This window comes from Thermobia domestica, chromosome 14 (genome assembly GCF_964235325.1).
Source record: "Thermobia domestica chromosome 14, izTheDome1.hap1.1, whole genome shotgun sequence".
Taxonomy (NCBI): Eukaryota; Metazoa; Arthropoda; class Insecta; order Zygentoma; family Lepismatidae; genus Thermobia; species Thermobia domestica.
The window spans coordinates 9,620,255-9,637,063 of NC_137467.1; the positions used below are offsets into that span (position 1 = coordinate 9,620,255).

The following is a 16,809-nucleotide window of genomic DNA, read 5'->3' on the forward strand; positions in this document are numbered from 1 at the left end:
ATTTTCTTCCTTTTTCAAATAAAATCTTGGTTAAAAATTCATTTCAATGCTGTTCCTCTGGGGCCCCGCTGGCAGAACTTTTTTCGTCTTTCTGCCATGAGCTCTTTTAAGTCAAAAATTTTCTGCAGGAAGTCCAAAATAAAAAAAATAAAGATAATCAGTTCCAGCAGAAGAAACAGTTGTGATTGTTAAAAATACGCTTTACGGGCCGTGAAAAACAGTTCAAACTATATTTATGCGAATCGTCCGTGCATTTAAGACCCATAGCAGCCATGTTTATATGCTTTTCTGTTGGCAATTTTTTCCTCTGGCAGTTTTTTTTTCTTTCTTCACAGGTGCGGCAAATTTTTTGCGATCACCGCGGCATGTTCTGCTATGGAGACTGGGGCTAATTAAATAACATACATTGAAACAAAACTTATATATCTCAAGAATTGCATGGTGTGGTTCCACCACACAGTCAACTATGACCTGTTACTGAACATAAAGTAATAATATGTTCACTCTTTCCGCTGAAACTGTGGAGTGGCGCCGCCACTCAAGGAAGTTGGGTACTACGAACTACTAAAAGCAAGAACGAATCAATAATTCAGAGCACGTGAGTCTGATACAATTAGCCAATGATACAATTAGCTATTGCCATTGCCAGTAGCAGACGATGCAGTTAGTTACAACTCTATCCGGTAGTGTCGCAGTCACTTTTGTTGCATAGTGGGAACGATTTGAATTTTCATTATGAATATAGGGAGTGGTTCATCAGGGTTCCTGAACCTGTCAATCTTAAGACCACTAGATGAACGCTCTATCGGTCTCTTATCATACAAAAAAGTTTTACGTTCCACGGTTATGCCGGCTAGGCCAAAGGAGACGACGATGAGGAGAAATGAAATGGTGGAATAAAAAGTGGGAGGAAACGGGACAGCCTGGAGAAAACCCACGCACACGGTGTTTGTCCACCACAAAGCTCACTTGGCGTGGGCAGGAATCGAACCAAGGACCCCATGTACCAGATGTGAACGCTCTACCACTGAGCCATCGCGGCCCCCTCTCAATCATGCATTCCCTATTTTGCTTATCCAGCTTCTTTTAGAAAATCTCCGCAACTGCAGCAAATTTTCATAGTTCCAATTTTAATAAACATCGCAGAAGTCGAGAAACTTTCAATTTTGGAAAACTGCTACTCAAATACATATTTCCACAGTTCGATTTCTGAAATAGGTTCAGTCTACATTGTCCTATAAAGCATACTCGTGAGATCAAGTTCGTGGGCAATTTAATAACTAGGACGCAATTGCATTTCACTGAGATACAAACCCACACACATTTGTATCTACACAGATAATATTTTTCCACATCATCATCACACTTTTACATCCATTTTCCCACTCAACAGTTTATGTATTCCAAGAGAAAATAAAAGATACAGACTACTGCACTAAACTTTCTCGCTCTCACTTCGTGAGTCATGGTATTATTCAATTGAATAATTAAGAAAATGTTTATTTATTTGAGAAATATAACAAAATTATAAATAGGCATTTTCGGAAAAGTGTATCGAAGAAAACATCTCCAAGAGTAAACTGCTCCGTATGGATTTTTTCATGAGAAATTATTCTTTCCATATAGCAGAGTCGTTAGTGAAACAAAATTGCCTAAGTTCTTATTGAGAAAATGGTCCGGGGAAAAACTCAAGAATAAAATATTCCTTATGGAGTTTTCAGGACAAATTACTTACGACACATTGTCAAATTAGTAATTTAATATTTATTTTTGAAGTGTGAACAAAATCGCCTAAGTCGTTTCCCAGTAAAACCCATCCTTAAGAATAAACTACCCTACTGGATTTTTCCCTAGAGAAACAGCGTTTACTACACTACGAAGCTGCTAATGAATTACTTATGAATCAAATATAAACAAAATCGTTCTAGTCGTTTTCGAGGAAAAAAAAAATCACCCTTCAGTAAACTTAATTTAGGGGATAAGAAGAAAATTTGAAAAACGTCCCTCGGGGACCTTATAAAAACTTTAAAATTTGATGCGTATACGTTGAACGGTACGGCTTCTAGGCGAGTGAACACATTTACATCGGGACGAACGGTACGGTATCTAGGCGAGTGAACACATTTACATCGAGACGAACGGACGGACATAAAAAAAATCACTTTTTCGGAATGTAGGAACCACAAAACGAGCAAATCCGTTGAAATCTTGAATTCGATTTTTCTTCTTCTTCACGACCACCGTGTTTTCTTCTCTTCTGCTCCAAAGTAAAAGTGGATGTGAAGCAAAAAATGAACATGCTTCAAGTTTATTCGTCAATCGACTGTGTCTTGGACTTCTTAAAACTTTCCTACTCACTGGCACATTTTCATTTCACTCATGCATCATAATGTTAAACTATCTTTCTGACAAGTTAAAATATGTGTAGAGTTAGGGGCAGTGTATTCTTGGCTTAGTACCTATACAAAGTGTCTACTAGATGTTTGTTTTTAAATTTCAGACTTTTTGCAAGTTTTTCCAGGTATTATTTTAAACCGGGTTCCTTCTGATCTGGAGAAATCTATTTCCTTGACTTTCACGACAGGTATCGGATGACGTTGACATATAAATAAGGAATAAATAAAGATGAATATTTATATATGAGAACATTTATTCAATAGAGACACATAATAAGCAATTGCTCATACGTACATTCCACTCATTACCCATAAAAACCTGAGTAACGTTCCATACTGTGAACATTAATGCTTGACTAAGCTGAAATTGGTATACAATTAATGTTAGAAAAAAATACAGGCTGTTTCGAAACAACTCCGACAACGTTTGGGAAGTGATACCCGACTCCAAAATAAGACGAAAAGTATAGACCAACCAGGGTGCACAAATGCTTTCTTTCGGAGTTATAAGCTGCCGAAAATATGAAAAAATGAACTTTAAAGGTCCATAGCTCCAAAACTGGAGCCTACCGTTGTCTGATCAAGGCTTCACTTAGGAACTAACATGTTCGCTATCCAAAAATACACGTTTCAGAATCCTAAGGTACTCATGCAACAATTTTTATAGAAGGTGTTTTTCTACCGCCATTTAACTTCAAGTACTCATCAACTACCTCTATAAAAATTGTTGCGGAAGTATCGCAGGATTCAGAAATATGGAAATTTGGATAGGGCACATACTAATTCCTAAGTGAAGTCTTGACCCGACTACACTAGGTCCCATAGTTTTAGAACTATAGACCTTTAAAGTTCATTTTTTCATGTTTTCAGCAGCCTATAACTCCGAAAGGAAGCATATGTACACCCAGGTTGGTCTATAATTTTTGTCTTTATCTTGGTGTCAGGGATCACCTCCCAAACGTTGTCGGTGTTGTTTTGAAACACCCTGTATATTTTATAAAATTTCCCTGACTCCCTGATTTTCCCGTGATTTCCCTGACCAGTAGGAACCCTGTTAAAACAAAGAAAAAGTTGTTATTGTTAATATTCCCTACCAGAAGCCTAGTTGAAAAAAAAAATTAAATGAAATCTTTGAGTTTTACGTCCCACGGTTATGCCGGTTAGGCTACAGGAGACGGTGCTGATCAGTGATGAATGAAATGGTGGAATGAAGAAAGTGGGAGGAAACGGGAGAACAACGAGAAAAACCACGCGCACGATCTTTGTCCAGCACAAAGTTCACTTGGCGGGGACTGGGATTGAACCCGAGACTCCAAGCACCAGAGGTGGACGCTTTACCTCTGAGCCATCGCGGCCTCCCAGTTGAGAAAAATGTGCAGTAACTGAAAAAAGCAATCAGAGTTCTCACCTTTAACGTGTGATTCATATACTTCTCGTTTCAATTATCGGCTAAACAAAGAGGCAAAACATAAAAAAATGTTTTACTTCCTGAGCAAAAATGCCCAATTTTCCTTGATTTCCAGTACCATTTTCCCTGACTAGTCCCTTACTTTTCGTAAAATTTCCTTTTTTAGTATTTCCCTGATTTCTAGATTTCTAATATAGCAAAAAAAGTTTTCGAATTGCCACATAAAATATCGATAGAAATTTCACCTGAAGTCTTTCTAGGTCTATGGAAACTCTACCACAGGAAGCGTTATAAAACAAAATAAAAAAATAAAATAAAATAAAGACAGAGAAAGAAAGAAAGAAGAGAAGTGTCACAAGCAAATGGAAGCAGTGATAGAACTCAACTCACGTATCCCCGTGGTCGCCATCAACATACTCACAAAATATAAGCTTTAAGAAACAAAGGTAAGACTGAGAAAAATCCAGTTTTTTGTTAATTTCCAGGATTTTTTCAGGTTTTCTAGGTACGAAAACAAATTCGAGGCTAATTCCAAGTTTTCCAGGTCAGTAGACACCCTGTACTTTGATACTTGTTTCTCTTGGAATGCAAAAGCTTGTCGAAAGATGGAAAAAATGTATTGAAAGAAAGCAGTAACTATGTAATGCGTCATTTTCAACTGACTAGCGTATATTACGTCTTAGTACTCATTTATGTTTACGCTAAGAGTAGCAACAGAAAAACAGTAAATGTTAAAAAGAGCGGAAGAAATGTGTACAATAGACGTTTTCCACATCTACAGCTTCAGAAGCTCGTCAACTCAACCAAACCAAGCCAATTGGCGTAAAAGCCCATTTGAGGGCCTGAGCCGCTTCAACGCCATCTGTCAGCGACCGACTGAACTATGTCCAGCCTAGCAACAAGTGCGCTGCGTCGCCTTGTCACCAACCAGCGTATCTTGAGCTTGCTAGACCTAGTGGATGTCACATCTTATTTTCACGTGAATCCCCAGTTTACTTCACAACGCTGGGTGAACCGGCCGGGAATCGAACCCGCGGACATGAGTCCAACCATTAGACTACGGTACATCGACTTATCGCCTCTGCAAAATGGCTGGCTTCCGTTTTTTTAAGCAGAAGTCTGCTTACATTATAACCTCTGGGCAAGTAATGTTCAAAATAAAGTTAACACGACTTTCTACTTTACCCTGAAAGTTTTCAGTGGTTATGCCCTGTTTGATCTTTGCCTATTTCTAAACTTATGTTGCACTCAACTGTGACAGTATTCTATTGTCATGTGATGATAAATTTCTACCGGTCTCACGCCTTCAATTAACAAAAATCTAACGAACTTTGTTGTTTTAGCTTGGAGCAATCCAATACGAATGCCGCCATTTTGTGTAACTGCTTCCCAGTACCACGTGTGCAACGCATGCGTGCCAGCCCCGCCTAAGAATCTTAAGGACAAGGGGCCGACTTTCCAAAATTTATGTGGGTTCATTTCAATGGCAGGACACATTAGTCTATATGTTTTCAGGGAAATCTCGATATTTGATCGATTTATTTTTAGATAAAATCTTCTATGAATACTGTCACAAAGGGGTTGTGCTGTAATAAAGTAAAATATACCGGAACTATAAGAATAACTTGCGGCTACCCTAGCTCAGCTGGTGACACGGCTGACTTAAAGCAAGAAAACAGGTTCAAATCCGGTCCAAACTAAAAATCTTGTGGGTGCGCCGCACTCACAAGATTATTTGTGTGGGTGCCGGAGTCCCGGAGCACCCACGTAGTCGGCGCGTATGCTTAAGGATATCACTACAATATAACAAACACATAAAGATCACGATCCATTTTAGATTTTTCATATAATTTTTTCAGCTATTTATTGAATGAAACTTGTATAAGGTTTTCTGTAAAATTATTTGACAACCAAATGTAAGAATTTCTCACCTTTTTCCTCGTCCTTTCTCCTTTTCAGTTCTGCCTGGAGTGCTTCCTCTGAACGATCCTAACAATGAGAAAGAAAATAACATATTTTAAAATTAATTAGTTTTAATCAATGTTCATATTTTACGTCCATAAACACCTATATATATTTACTCACACACAGAATTGTTTACGATAAATAAAATGTGTAGGCAGTTCTCTGGATGAAAGCATTTAAATATTTCTTTCTTCTAACATTTATCAAAACGAAACGATATTTTACGAAATGCACACGTACACTCATGTCCAAAATAATTGTCGCATGTCTATAATTGTCTTTTTGTGATTTTGCAGAGTACTATTAATACAGATACTGTGTGTACAATCGGGAAATGTATATTTGTGGTAAATTTCATAGGAAAAGAATTATAAATACGAAAATTAGAATGACTAAAACAAAATGTTGCTAAATGGACAAGGAAGTTTTATTTTCGTTTTATTGTTCTTATTTACTGCTCCTTTGACATGAAATTTGCCACATACATGTCTTTGCCGATTATACACATACTAACATTATAAGAAATACCGGGCGAATTCGTTATCAAATTATATTCTTACAACAACATATTTATAGACATGCGACAATAATTTTGGATATGAGTGTACATATACATATGAAGAAAGAATTGAATTTTTCCTGGCGACGTGATTTTAGAAGTTTTCTCGGGTTATTGGTTAGGTGAAGGTATTGACACCCGACGTTTCGAATGCAGACATCGCATTCATCTTTAGGTATTGTAATGAAGAGATCGGATACATGAACATTTATATATAGTGATTATTTAGGGGTAAAGCTATGAATAGGAGCTTGTGATTGGCTGAGGGATGTTGACTCCTGATTGGATGTTGTTGTGGCTACGAGAAACGGCTGTGTTGAATGTGTTATTGTTCCTGAAAAGGGCCGACCAGATAGGACTGAATTGAAAAACAGGCCCTTTTCTTTTGTTCTCCATTTACCAAAACAAAAACGTTCGACGAAGGTTCAAATTTTCTCTTGACTTTTAATTGGTTTCCCTGATCATCTTTAATTTCCATTTCTTTCTCCGCTTGTAGAAACCCTGCACAGCGGAAACAGGAAGACGAAAGGTATACGTACATTTTGCAGTGGTAGGTGGATATTTGTAGTGACTTTGGACAAGGCATGAGCGTATCTCTTGGAATGTGATAAAAAGAGAACCCCTGTGATTGAAAATGAAATGAAATCTTTGAGTTTTACGTCCCACGGTTATGCCGGTTAGACTAAAGGAGACGGTGATGAGGAGAGATGAGTGAAATGGTGGAATGAAGAAAGTGGGAGGAAACGGGAGAACCCCGAGAAAACCCACGAGCACGATGTTTGTCCACCACAAAGTTCACTTGGCGGGGGTCCCCTGTGATTCAGAGATCGTTCTAACTGTGTATGAATGTGCAGAAAACTATTTATGCAGCCTTATAGTTGTTCGTGACAATTGCTGTAACAGGGAAATAACGTAAAGTAGACACAGAGGCTGAAATTACTGCAACTTATTTTCAGACGAATATTTTGGTGCCACTATAACGCTATAATATTGCATTCCTATATGACAAGAGAAGATCAGTTATACGGTGAAATGAAATGAAATGAAATCTTTGAGTTTTACGTCCCACGATTATGCCGGTTAGGCTGAAGGAGACGGTGATGATGAGAAATTAGTGAAATGGTGGAATGAAGAAAGTGGGAGGAAACGGGAAAACCCCGAGGAAACCGACGCACACGGTGTTTGTCCACTACAAAGTTCACTTGGTGCGAGCTTAGATCGAACCAGGGACCCCAAGCAGCAGAGGTGAAAGCTCTACCAATGAGCCACCGCAGCCCCGGTGAAATCAACGGTGGCATGAATGACATACATAGAACGTGAACCGGGAATTCATCCAATCCCTTCTACAGACACTTCTGTGAAATCCCCTTATGCATCCTCTGTGGACTGTCCCATTGTTACAACGAATGACGGCTGGGCTCTCGAAAGCCAATGACACTCGACGCTATTTGAAAAATTTGTCACAAGAATGGAATAGACTTAATCGAACTGTGCTTCAACGCAATTTCCTTTAGTGGAAACTGACATGCAGGGCAGTACCTCAGAAACAGCGTTTTCACATCGAGTACAACCACTGGAGGCGAGTACGGTATTTCTTTAAGCTGGTAAGGCTGCTAAGTTCATTATCATAAACCTGAAACAACCTTCTGTACATGGGCCATTTCGACGAACCGCCTTGATCATTCAACTTTTTAAAGAGATAAGTAAACAAACATTTATTATTTCAGACAGCGTTATTATATTAGGAGTAATTGACTGCATTCGTCAAAATTTAGAGAACTACAAAATGATGATATTTTGTTTTAATTGCTTTATTTAACACTTGCATATAAAAAGTGGATTAAAGAGCAAGAGGGATCAACACTTTTTATTTGTAATAGTTTCGTTTGTCACAAATTCCGGGTGTGAACGTCACTGATTAGACGACATATTTATTACATGCTGAAAAGTGGTAAAAGAGCACGTGGAAAGGCCATAATCCTCAATCTCATTAAGTTTATACTATGCCATGAACGAGGAGAATGTTCCGAGAATCCGGAATCGGTATTAATTCCATAACTAGATGACTACTGCAACTGTTATTCTCGAGCCCCACAGGACGGAAGGGATACTAGTTTGATGAACAGTGTTCGCATAATTAACTGACAATACATGATGTTGAGAGTTCCCCCGTGGCTAGATGGTAAGCATATTCGATACGCGTTGGAAGTGCACATAGTTGTTCGCAGCATCCCACGTCTCATATACGGAGGGCTGACTCTTCTAAGATAGCCAAACTTTTATAACAATCACAGTTCGCCAGCCATAGCCTTCGATTATCAAAACATGGAGTTTACTCCTTCGCCATCTGTTTGAATATATATATATATTTATAAAACTATCTAAGAGCACGGAACGCAACTACGATCGAAAGTCGAAACCATTTTTTTTTCTTTTTTTAAAGATATTTAGTGTACCATTTGCACTTTCTTCGGAACACCGGACGACTTTCAAAAAAGTCCGTTAAGAAGGGACGTCTGATCACCTTATTTTACACCAGTGATTATGCCAAATATGATGGTCACGAGCACTGACTATCGTTCTGTAATGCATTTTTCATTGTACAAGTACGCGACGAGGATGAGGAGTAGAACTGCTAACCACATTGCCTGACAGGTTTTCCAGAGGCCTGTTGGTATGGTGGGACGTCTTATTGCGGGTTCTCGTTTCAGCAAGCCTCAGGAACGAAAGTCTATTGGGAAATTGGAAACTTTATAGGAATAGACGAAAAATTAAGGTACACACACAACAGTCTCGGTGTTCATTCTGTGATCAGTTTTAACTCATACTGATAGTACACTAGTAAACTCTCTGGTTGTTCTGTTGAGTATCAGTAGAACTCACAGGATGTTACGATGCAGTAACCGTGTTTTAGGTTGAACACATATTTCGTGTGGGTGACAAGTATGGGAACTACATGAAACACTATTAATTGAAAAGTGGTTCAACAGTATCAGGATCGATCTCAAACCAGTAACGAGCCCAGGGACGCTATTACATATAAGGTGCATACAATTTATCTTTCACCAATCTTTACTTCAAATCTTCGAAAAAAGGTGTTAGAGGGTTGATCTGTGCCTTCAAGTTAAGATAAACAATCTTCAACATTTACTATACTGGAGTGTTTCTATGTATCTCTGTTATAATCAAATGCGGAGTGGTTTTTTGAACGCAATGAAATTGAGTAAGTGGGGGTTAATGGGGACGTCAGCATCAGCAGTGGTGCCCACCACCCCTTATCTCCATGACGCACCCCCCCGCAATTGTCTATCCATAGGTATTCTTACATGAAAAAAAATCTTTTCGATAAATTTTTACCCCCCCCCCCGTCAAACATATTTATATAGATTTTTAACCCCCCCAAATATTTCAATGACGCAGTTTGCGTCATAGCCCCCCCTTGTGGGCACCCCTGGCATCAGGGCCATATGTCCTCGTCACGATAAACACGGTTGCTCAGGACTGCAAGATTAAAGAAAAAAGGAACAGGCTAAAACGAATAAAAGCTTTTTGAACGCAGTGAATATTTATCTTTCGATAATCGTACATAAGGAAGGAAGGAAGAAAGAAAGAAAGAAAGAAAGCACGAAAGAAAGAAAGAAAGCACGAAAGAAAGAAAGAAAGCACGAAAGAAAGAAAGAAAGCACGAAAGAAAGAAAGCAAGAAAGCAAGAAAGCACGAAAGAAAGAAAGAAAGAAAGAAAGCACGAAAGAAAGAAAGAAAGAAAGAAATCACGAAAGAAAGAAAGAAAGCAAGAACGAAAGAAAGCAAGAACGAAAGAAAGAACGAAAGAAAGCAAGAACGAAAGAAAGCAAGAACGAAAGAAAGAAAGAAAGAAAGAAAGAAAGAAAGAAAGAAAGAAAGAAAGAAAGAAAGAAAGAAAGAAAGAAAGAAAGAAAGAAAGAAAGAAAGAAAGAAAGAAAGAAAGAAAGAAAGAAAGAAAGAAAGAAAGAAAGAAAGAAAGAAAGAAAGAAAGAAAGAAAGAAAGAAAGAAAGAAAGAAAGAAAGAAAGAAAGAAAGAAAGAAAGAAAGAAAGAAAGAAAGAAAGAAAGAAAGAAAGAAAGAAAGAAAGAAAGAAAGAAAGAAAGAAAGAAAGAAGAAAGAAAGAAAGAAAGAAAGAAAGAAAGAAAGAAAGAAAGAAAGAAAGAAAGAAAGAAAGAAAGAAAGAAAGAAAGAAAGAAAGAAAGAAAGAAAGAAAGAAAGAAAGAAAGAAAGAAAGAAAGAAAGAAAGAAAGAAAGAAAGAAAGAAAGAAAGAAAGAAAGAAAGAAAGAAAGAAAGAAAGAAAGAAAGAAAGAAAGAAAGAAAGAAAGAAAGAAAGAAAGAAAGAAAGAAAGAAAGAAAGAAAGAAAGAAAGAAAGAAAGAAAGAAAGAAAGAAAGAAAGAAAGAAAGAAAGAAAGAAAGAAAGAAAGAAAGAAAGAAAGAAAGAAAGAAAGAAAGAAAGAAAGAAAGAAAGAAAGAAAGAAAGAAAGAAAGAAAGAAAGAAAGAAAGAAAGAAAGAAAGAAAGAAAGAAAGAAAGAAAGAAAGAAAGAAAGAAAGAAAGAAAGAAAGAAAGAAAGAAAGCACAGAACATGCTTTCCATGCTGTACGACGTTATCAAAAATTATTCGCAATATAGCTATAACTTTTCTTACATTGTTCAGCGACCTCTGTTCTCGTTTATTTTATTGTTATGTTATTGTTGTCATGCTACGAAAGTTTGATCCTAATTCCTTCATTTGTCTTCCTTCTGTTGCAGATAGATCATGGCCGCTCCATTACAAGTTTGCATCAAAGAGAAACAACATACAATCATACGGTTTTCGTGGTCGGAAGGTGTATCAAGAACCATGACTATTTCCAGACGATGTGCCACTTCATCAATAGTCACTCGTCTGTCTAAGAGAACCTGTCACGTGCATGCTCAATGTTGCCATCATTTGTGGCCGTAGATGGTCTTCCGCCTCCTTCCTCGTGCGTAACACTTGGGTGACCAGTTTTGAATTTTTCAGTCCATTCGTAGACACTCCGTTGCTGCAAGATACTGTTCCGTATTGTGCCGAAAGTCTGATGGATTGTGGCCTCCTGATACATCTTCTGACCACTGTTCGTTGTTCCTCTTTGGTGCAAACTTCTATTGAAGAGGCCATGATCTATCTGCAAACAAAAGGAAGACAAATGAAGGAATTAGGATCAAACTTCTATAACATGACCACAAGAGCATAACAATACAATAACCGAGGACAGACGTCAGTATGAACAATGTAAGAAGAATTACGTCAAAAGTGTGGATAATTTTTGACTCACCCTCGTAGATAAACTGAGTAACATAAGACGACCAGAGACTGCAAATCCTCGTAAGATGTCTCAATGTAGAGAAAATTACGTATCATGCTGTTCATCACTATTTCACCGTACTAGTAACTAACTCATACTGGTTTTAACCTTTACTGAGAATCTTGTTATTAATGAAAGTAAACTTGTCTCACTTACCTTAAGCAAACGCTTTCTTCCCAGCTTTCTTTCTTTTCTCAACTCTTTCTCCTCTTCTGTGGTTTTATCACGAACTTTATCTTTTGATTTGGATCTCCGTTCTTTCTTCTCCGTTTTCTCTCCATCCTGTTTCCTTTCCTCGTGTTTCTGAGCCTGTGAAAATGATTCAAAAGAAAAAAAAAAAAGATATCCAGGTTATTTAGACGACGAGGTGAGGTGGGGGCATCACCAGGCTCTCCCAACCACCACCAGATCAGCAGCCCTGGGCCTACCTTCTCCTTCAACGGGTGACCCAGGCAGTGACCCCGTAGCTAGGGATGAATTACTTCCTCCATCTGCCAAAAACTACTCAAGTTTATTTAATTTTAAAATCACACAAAATACATGTATATGAACATAAATTTACAGACATTGTATTCCCTCAGAATTAAAAAATATATATATATAATCATAAAAAAGCAGGAAAGCAACAAATTCAAACAGTGTGGCACCTGTTCTACACTTCTTAACAGAAATGGAGTTTCGATCATGTTACGTTCTGAACGCGCTTTTAAACAAGAAGCTGAAATACATGTAAAACCTAACAGGTAAACGAAAATATATATATATATATATATATATATATATATATATATATATATATATAATACTTGTATCTCGCGAAGTGATATAAATTCAATCTCCTCTATTGTCCTGAACTGTTACGCACCCTGCTAATTCATGGAAATGAAAAAAGTTGAAACTGAACACAATGATCAAGAAGAGACGGGCTGCATAAATTCAGTTTCCAAAAACTGAAAAATAAATATATCAGTCCTTTACTTCCAGGACTTGGCTACATCCCTAGGAGCACTTTATCCACACTTGAGGGCTGAATTCGTAATACACGTGAGATGCGCATAATCATAAAAAATAGTCATTTATTTGCTTTTTATTTTCTATTTCTATTTAAACAGTATTTATTAGGTTTTCATTATGATCAATGAACTGATTTAGAACTTACCGTCCGTAACTCGCAAGTAAAAGCATGCACATAATATTTCACACGCTTATACCTAGTTTTAACAAATACTGTCCCAGTTTTCAGTACATTGTTACAGAGATTTTTTAATATCCTGCTAACATGAGTCACACGGATGCATTATGAACCAAAACCACAAATAATTATTCAAAATGGCCACCATTAGCATCCACACAGTCCAGAAGTCTTTTTGGCCACTCATCAACTCCATTACGCAACACATCAACTGAAAAATCTGCAGCTGCCTTCCGAAGAGACTGCTTTAACTTTTAATATTGAGAGGTCTCTTCTTGAAAGCCATCTCCTGGGGCTTGGATCACAATTTGTAGACCAAAGGGTTTAGGTCCGGACTTGCAGAAGGCCAATCTGAATTGGAAATGAAGTCCGGATCATTGGCTTCTACTCACAGCTGGGTTATCCGTGTCCTATATTCTGGGGCTGAGTTCTGCTGGAAGTTCCAGTTCTCTCCATGGAAGAGGATATTGGTGAAATTCTTGACTAGTCTCTCAAGCACGGTCTTCTGGTACACTTTGGCTGACGTTTATACGCCCTTTTCACAAAAATGGAGCTCCGTTGTGCCCTCGTAGCTCACATACCATCACACCATGACTGAGGCAGGACGCTGACCCTTCTGGATCCTTGAAGTCTTTTCACCAACTTCTCTAGAGGATGTGGCATATATCCAGTCATTTTGGGCATTGAAAGTCTCCTCAGAACTGAAAATCTTTTCATCAATGAAAAGGATTAGACGGTCCCCATTTGCTGCGTAACAGTTAAGTAAGCGCTTTCCTTTTAGGAGCCTCTTCAGTTCATTTGTCAAGAGATGCCCTTTGCGTTGTTTGTAAGCAAAGAGTTCCAGGTCATTACTTAACGTTTGAGACTGACATTTTCGATATCTTTAGCTCACGAGTCATAACTGACTGTTTCCCAACTGTATTTCGTCAGTCACGCGCCGCCACTGCTTTGACAAGTTCCGGTGTTTCTACTGTGCGTGGTCTTCTTTGCCGAAGGCGATCGTTCACAGTTTCAGTCTCAACAAAGCGCTGAATAGTGCGGTAAACGAATTTCTTTTTACTAATTTGTAGCTTCTGGATGGTTTTGAAAATCTTTCTTCGTGGTTTGCCTACTTTGTACAATGTTATACTGACCCCATTCCATCTTGAACACTTACAAGTGACACCTTTACACTTCTTCAGCTCATCCAGCAATGACTCATGCTTCACGATACTGCTCTTAACGTCGCTCGCTTGTACGGGCGGAAGTACAACCACCATCACAAAAGTCGGGACAGTATTTATGGTAAGACTAGGTATAACAGGTCAAAGTCTACCATCAATGCCAAATTTGATCCCAATCGGATGAGTTCGTTTTTTATTCTTTCCGAAAATATTACTAAAAAATTGGACGGGAACCAAAAGTCTGTCCAACACATATTTTCGGAATACTCTTATACAGCAGGAAGAAGTCCAGCAGTATGCTAATTTGATCTCGATCAGATGAACTCGTACAATATTTAGGGTCCTCGATTTTTCAGGGAAAAATAGAGTGAAAACGAAAATTAGTTTTTACTACGTAAAATGTCTCCACATAATGTAACATGACCCCCTTTTGCTTTTTTGTTCAGTCTTAACTCATTTTCGGCTTTCAACTATGCATTTGGCATATGAAAACGGTGACACACAGTTTGAGATTTGTTACTTACTAGACTAGGATCAGTATCCATGTAGATGCCTTGTATTTTCACTTATAATGCTAAGGAATTTGTACGTTACTTATATATAAATATATTAACAACAAACTTTCTGTGCAAAATAGAGCATTTTTGCCACTGAAACCATGTTTCTCTTCCCAAACTTTGTATTCCTTTCCAGATACCCTGTGAAAATATCTCTAGCCAACTGATAAGACACGCTCCTTTATATCGATGCCCTGTTCGATGAGATGGATGATAAATACCAGTTACTGATAAATAAAGAATCAGCGAACTGAAAATATGGGAGAGCTAAGAAGCCCTGAGAAAACCCACGGATACGATGCTGTCCAGCAGAAATTCACAACCAGGGATCCTTGGAGACAAAAGTGAGCACCCTACCACTCAGCTACGATATTTTCTATTTGTTTTATCGTAATTCACTTTTCTGCTACTCCAAAATGGCATAATAGATGACGGATATAATTCATTACCACCTTTAGAGCTTCTACTTCTTCTAACTTCCACTTCTTCCACTTCTACTAACTTCTTTCGATCGTATTTTATATTGCATGCAGGTGACTTCTGCCACTTTATTTATGTATACTATGGAACAAAAATTATTAACACTTTTTTTCGAAAAATTCGCCAGAACAAAACTCATTCCAGTGACCTACTCTTTCTGTATTTTTCCGAGAAATTGATGGAGGCATATTCAAGGATTGTTACAGATAATCTATAAATGTGAATAGAATCAATTCCCTTTTCGAGAAAATGGTCGAACAAGAAAATTCTTCCTCACTTGTAAGTCATTTTACACGTTTTTCCAACATAAATGAATTATGGCATATTACAGGGTAGTAAATGGAATTATTTGTGTGTGTAAATGGAATAGTCAGAATCGCTTTTTAGGAAAATTCTAGAAAAAAAAAAAAAACTTCACTAGTAAATTACCGTTCTAGATAGTAAGAAAAATGATTATGTCCTCTTGCACGATTATGCTTTCTGATTCTTTCCAAAAGAACGTTATCCAGCGTTTGAAAAAATTATCAAGAAAAACTGATCCACCAGATGCAGGAGCTTTACTAGTGGAGGCGAGGGATTTTTTCTTGGACGATTCTCTGAGAACGACTCTGACGACTTTGTTTGTATGTTACTGTAACAATTTTAAGCACAACTCCACGGTATGCCATATTTCGTGCTTCTAGAGAAAATCCAGAAAGTATAATGAAATATAGAAACCATCTGGGGGAATTTTTCTTCACGAAATGATATGACTAGCCTTGCAGTGTCAATAAATTTACTAGAGCGAAAACATTTTCGAAACATGCTGCTGTTTTTCCATTAGTCGCGTAAAGTACGAAAAACTGTTAATACACTCATATATCTAAGGGCTCACAATTAAGGTTAAGTAAAACGTAAATTATGACATACAGGTTAACATACTTTAAAAATATCACAAAATTTAATAGCCGAAACACAACTTATGCTGTGAAATTATGGTTTGATAGTGGATAAACAAGTTCCAGGTATTTAACATAAACCCTTAAATATGTGAGTTAAGGATACTAATCGTTTTCGTATTTATAGTGTATCAGAATGAAAGCAGCAGAATGTTTTTTTTTTCTTTCTTTTATCCCTTTTAGGCTAAAGGAGACAGATAATTAATGAAAGTGGGCTATTTTTTTTGCTTTCCCCACCAGAAATCGAACGCAGGATCTTGTATACCAAATACGCACATGCTACTACTAGACCAACGGGGAGGACTTTCTTGCTGGAATAAATACATTGGCTCAGTAAGATTAGTGATATCATTTAGACCAGAATGTGTATTTTACATTTTTTTAAAAAAAAGACGATTTCTTTGAAAAGAAACCGACGATTTTCTTCATGTTTTATAAAAACCTCGATATGAGCTGATTACTTTCTCTCGGACCCATGAGTCTCGTTTGGGGAACTCTGGCATACTATTGGGACTGTTAACGAAATTATTAAATATAAACAAAATTGTCAGGACCGTTCTTGAAAAAATCGTCCATGAAAAACTCAACTCCGCTAAAGAAAGAATTGATTTTTTCCTGACGACGTCATTTTAGTAACTCTTCTCGGGCTATCCAGGTGAAGGTATTGACATCCGATGTTTCGAATGCAGGCATTGCATTCATCTTCCGGGATTGTAATGAAGAGACCGGAGACATGAACATGTATATATAGTGACTATTTAGGGTCAGAAATATGAATGGGGGCTTGTGATTGGCT

The 16,809-nt window shown here is 37.6% G+C and overlaps 1 protein-coding gene across 2 annotated transcripts in view; it reads right to left on the reverse strand.

Annotated features, from left to right (window-relative positions):
- The window catches only part of tho2 (THO complex subunit 2-like protein), a 184,377-nt gene that overhangs the window by 12,857 nt on the left and 154,711 nt on the right, over window positions 1–16,809 (reverse strand). For both annotated transcript variants that reach the window (XM_081737693.1, XM_081737694.1), the window contains exons 30-31: window positions 11,840–11,992; window positions 5,736–5,793 (exon numbers count right to left, since the gene is read on the reverse strand). In XM_081737693.1, coding sequence (XP_081593819.1) covers window positions 5,736–5,793; window positions 11,840–11,992 — 211 coding nt within the window. The remainder of the gene's footprint in view (window positions 1–5,735; window positions 5,794–11,839; window positions 11,993–16,809) is intronic.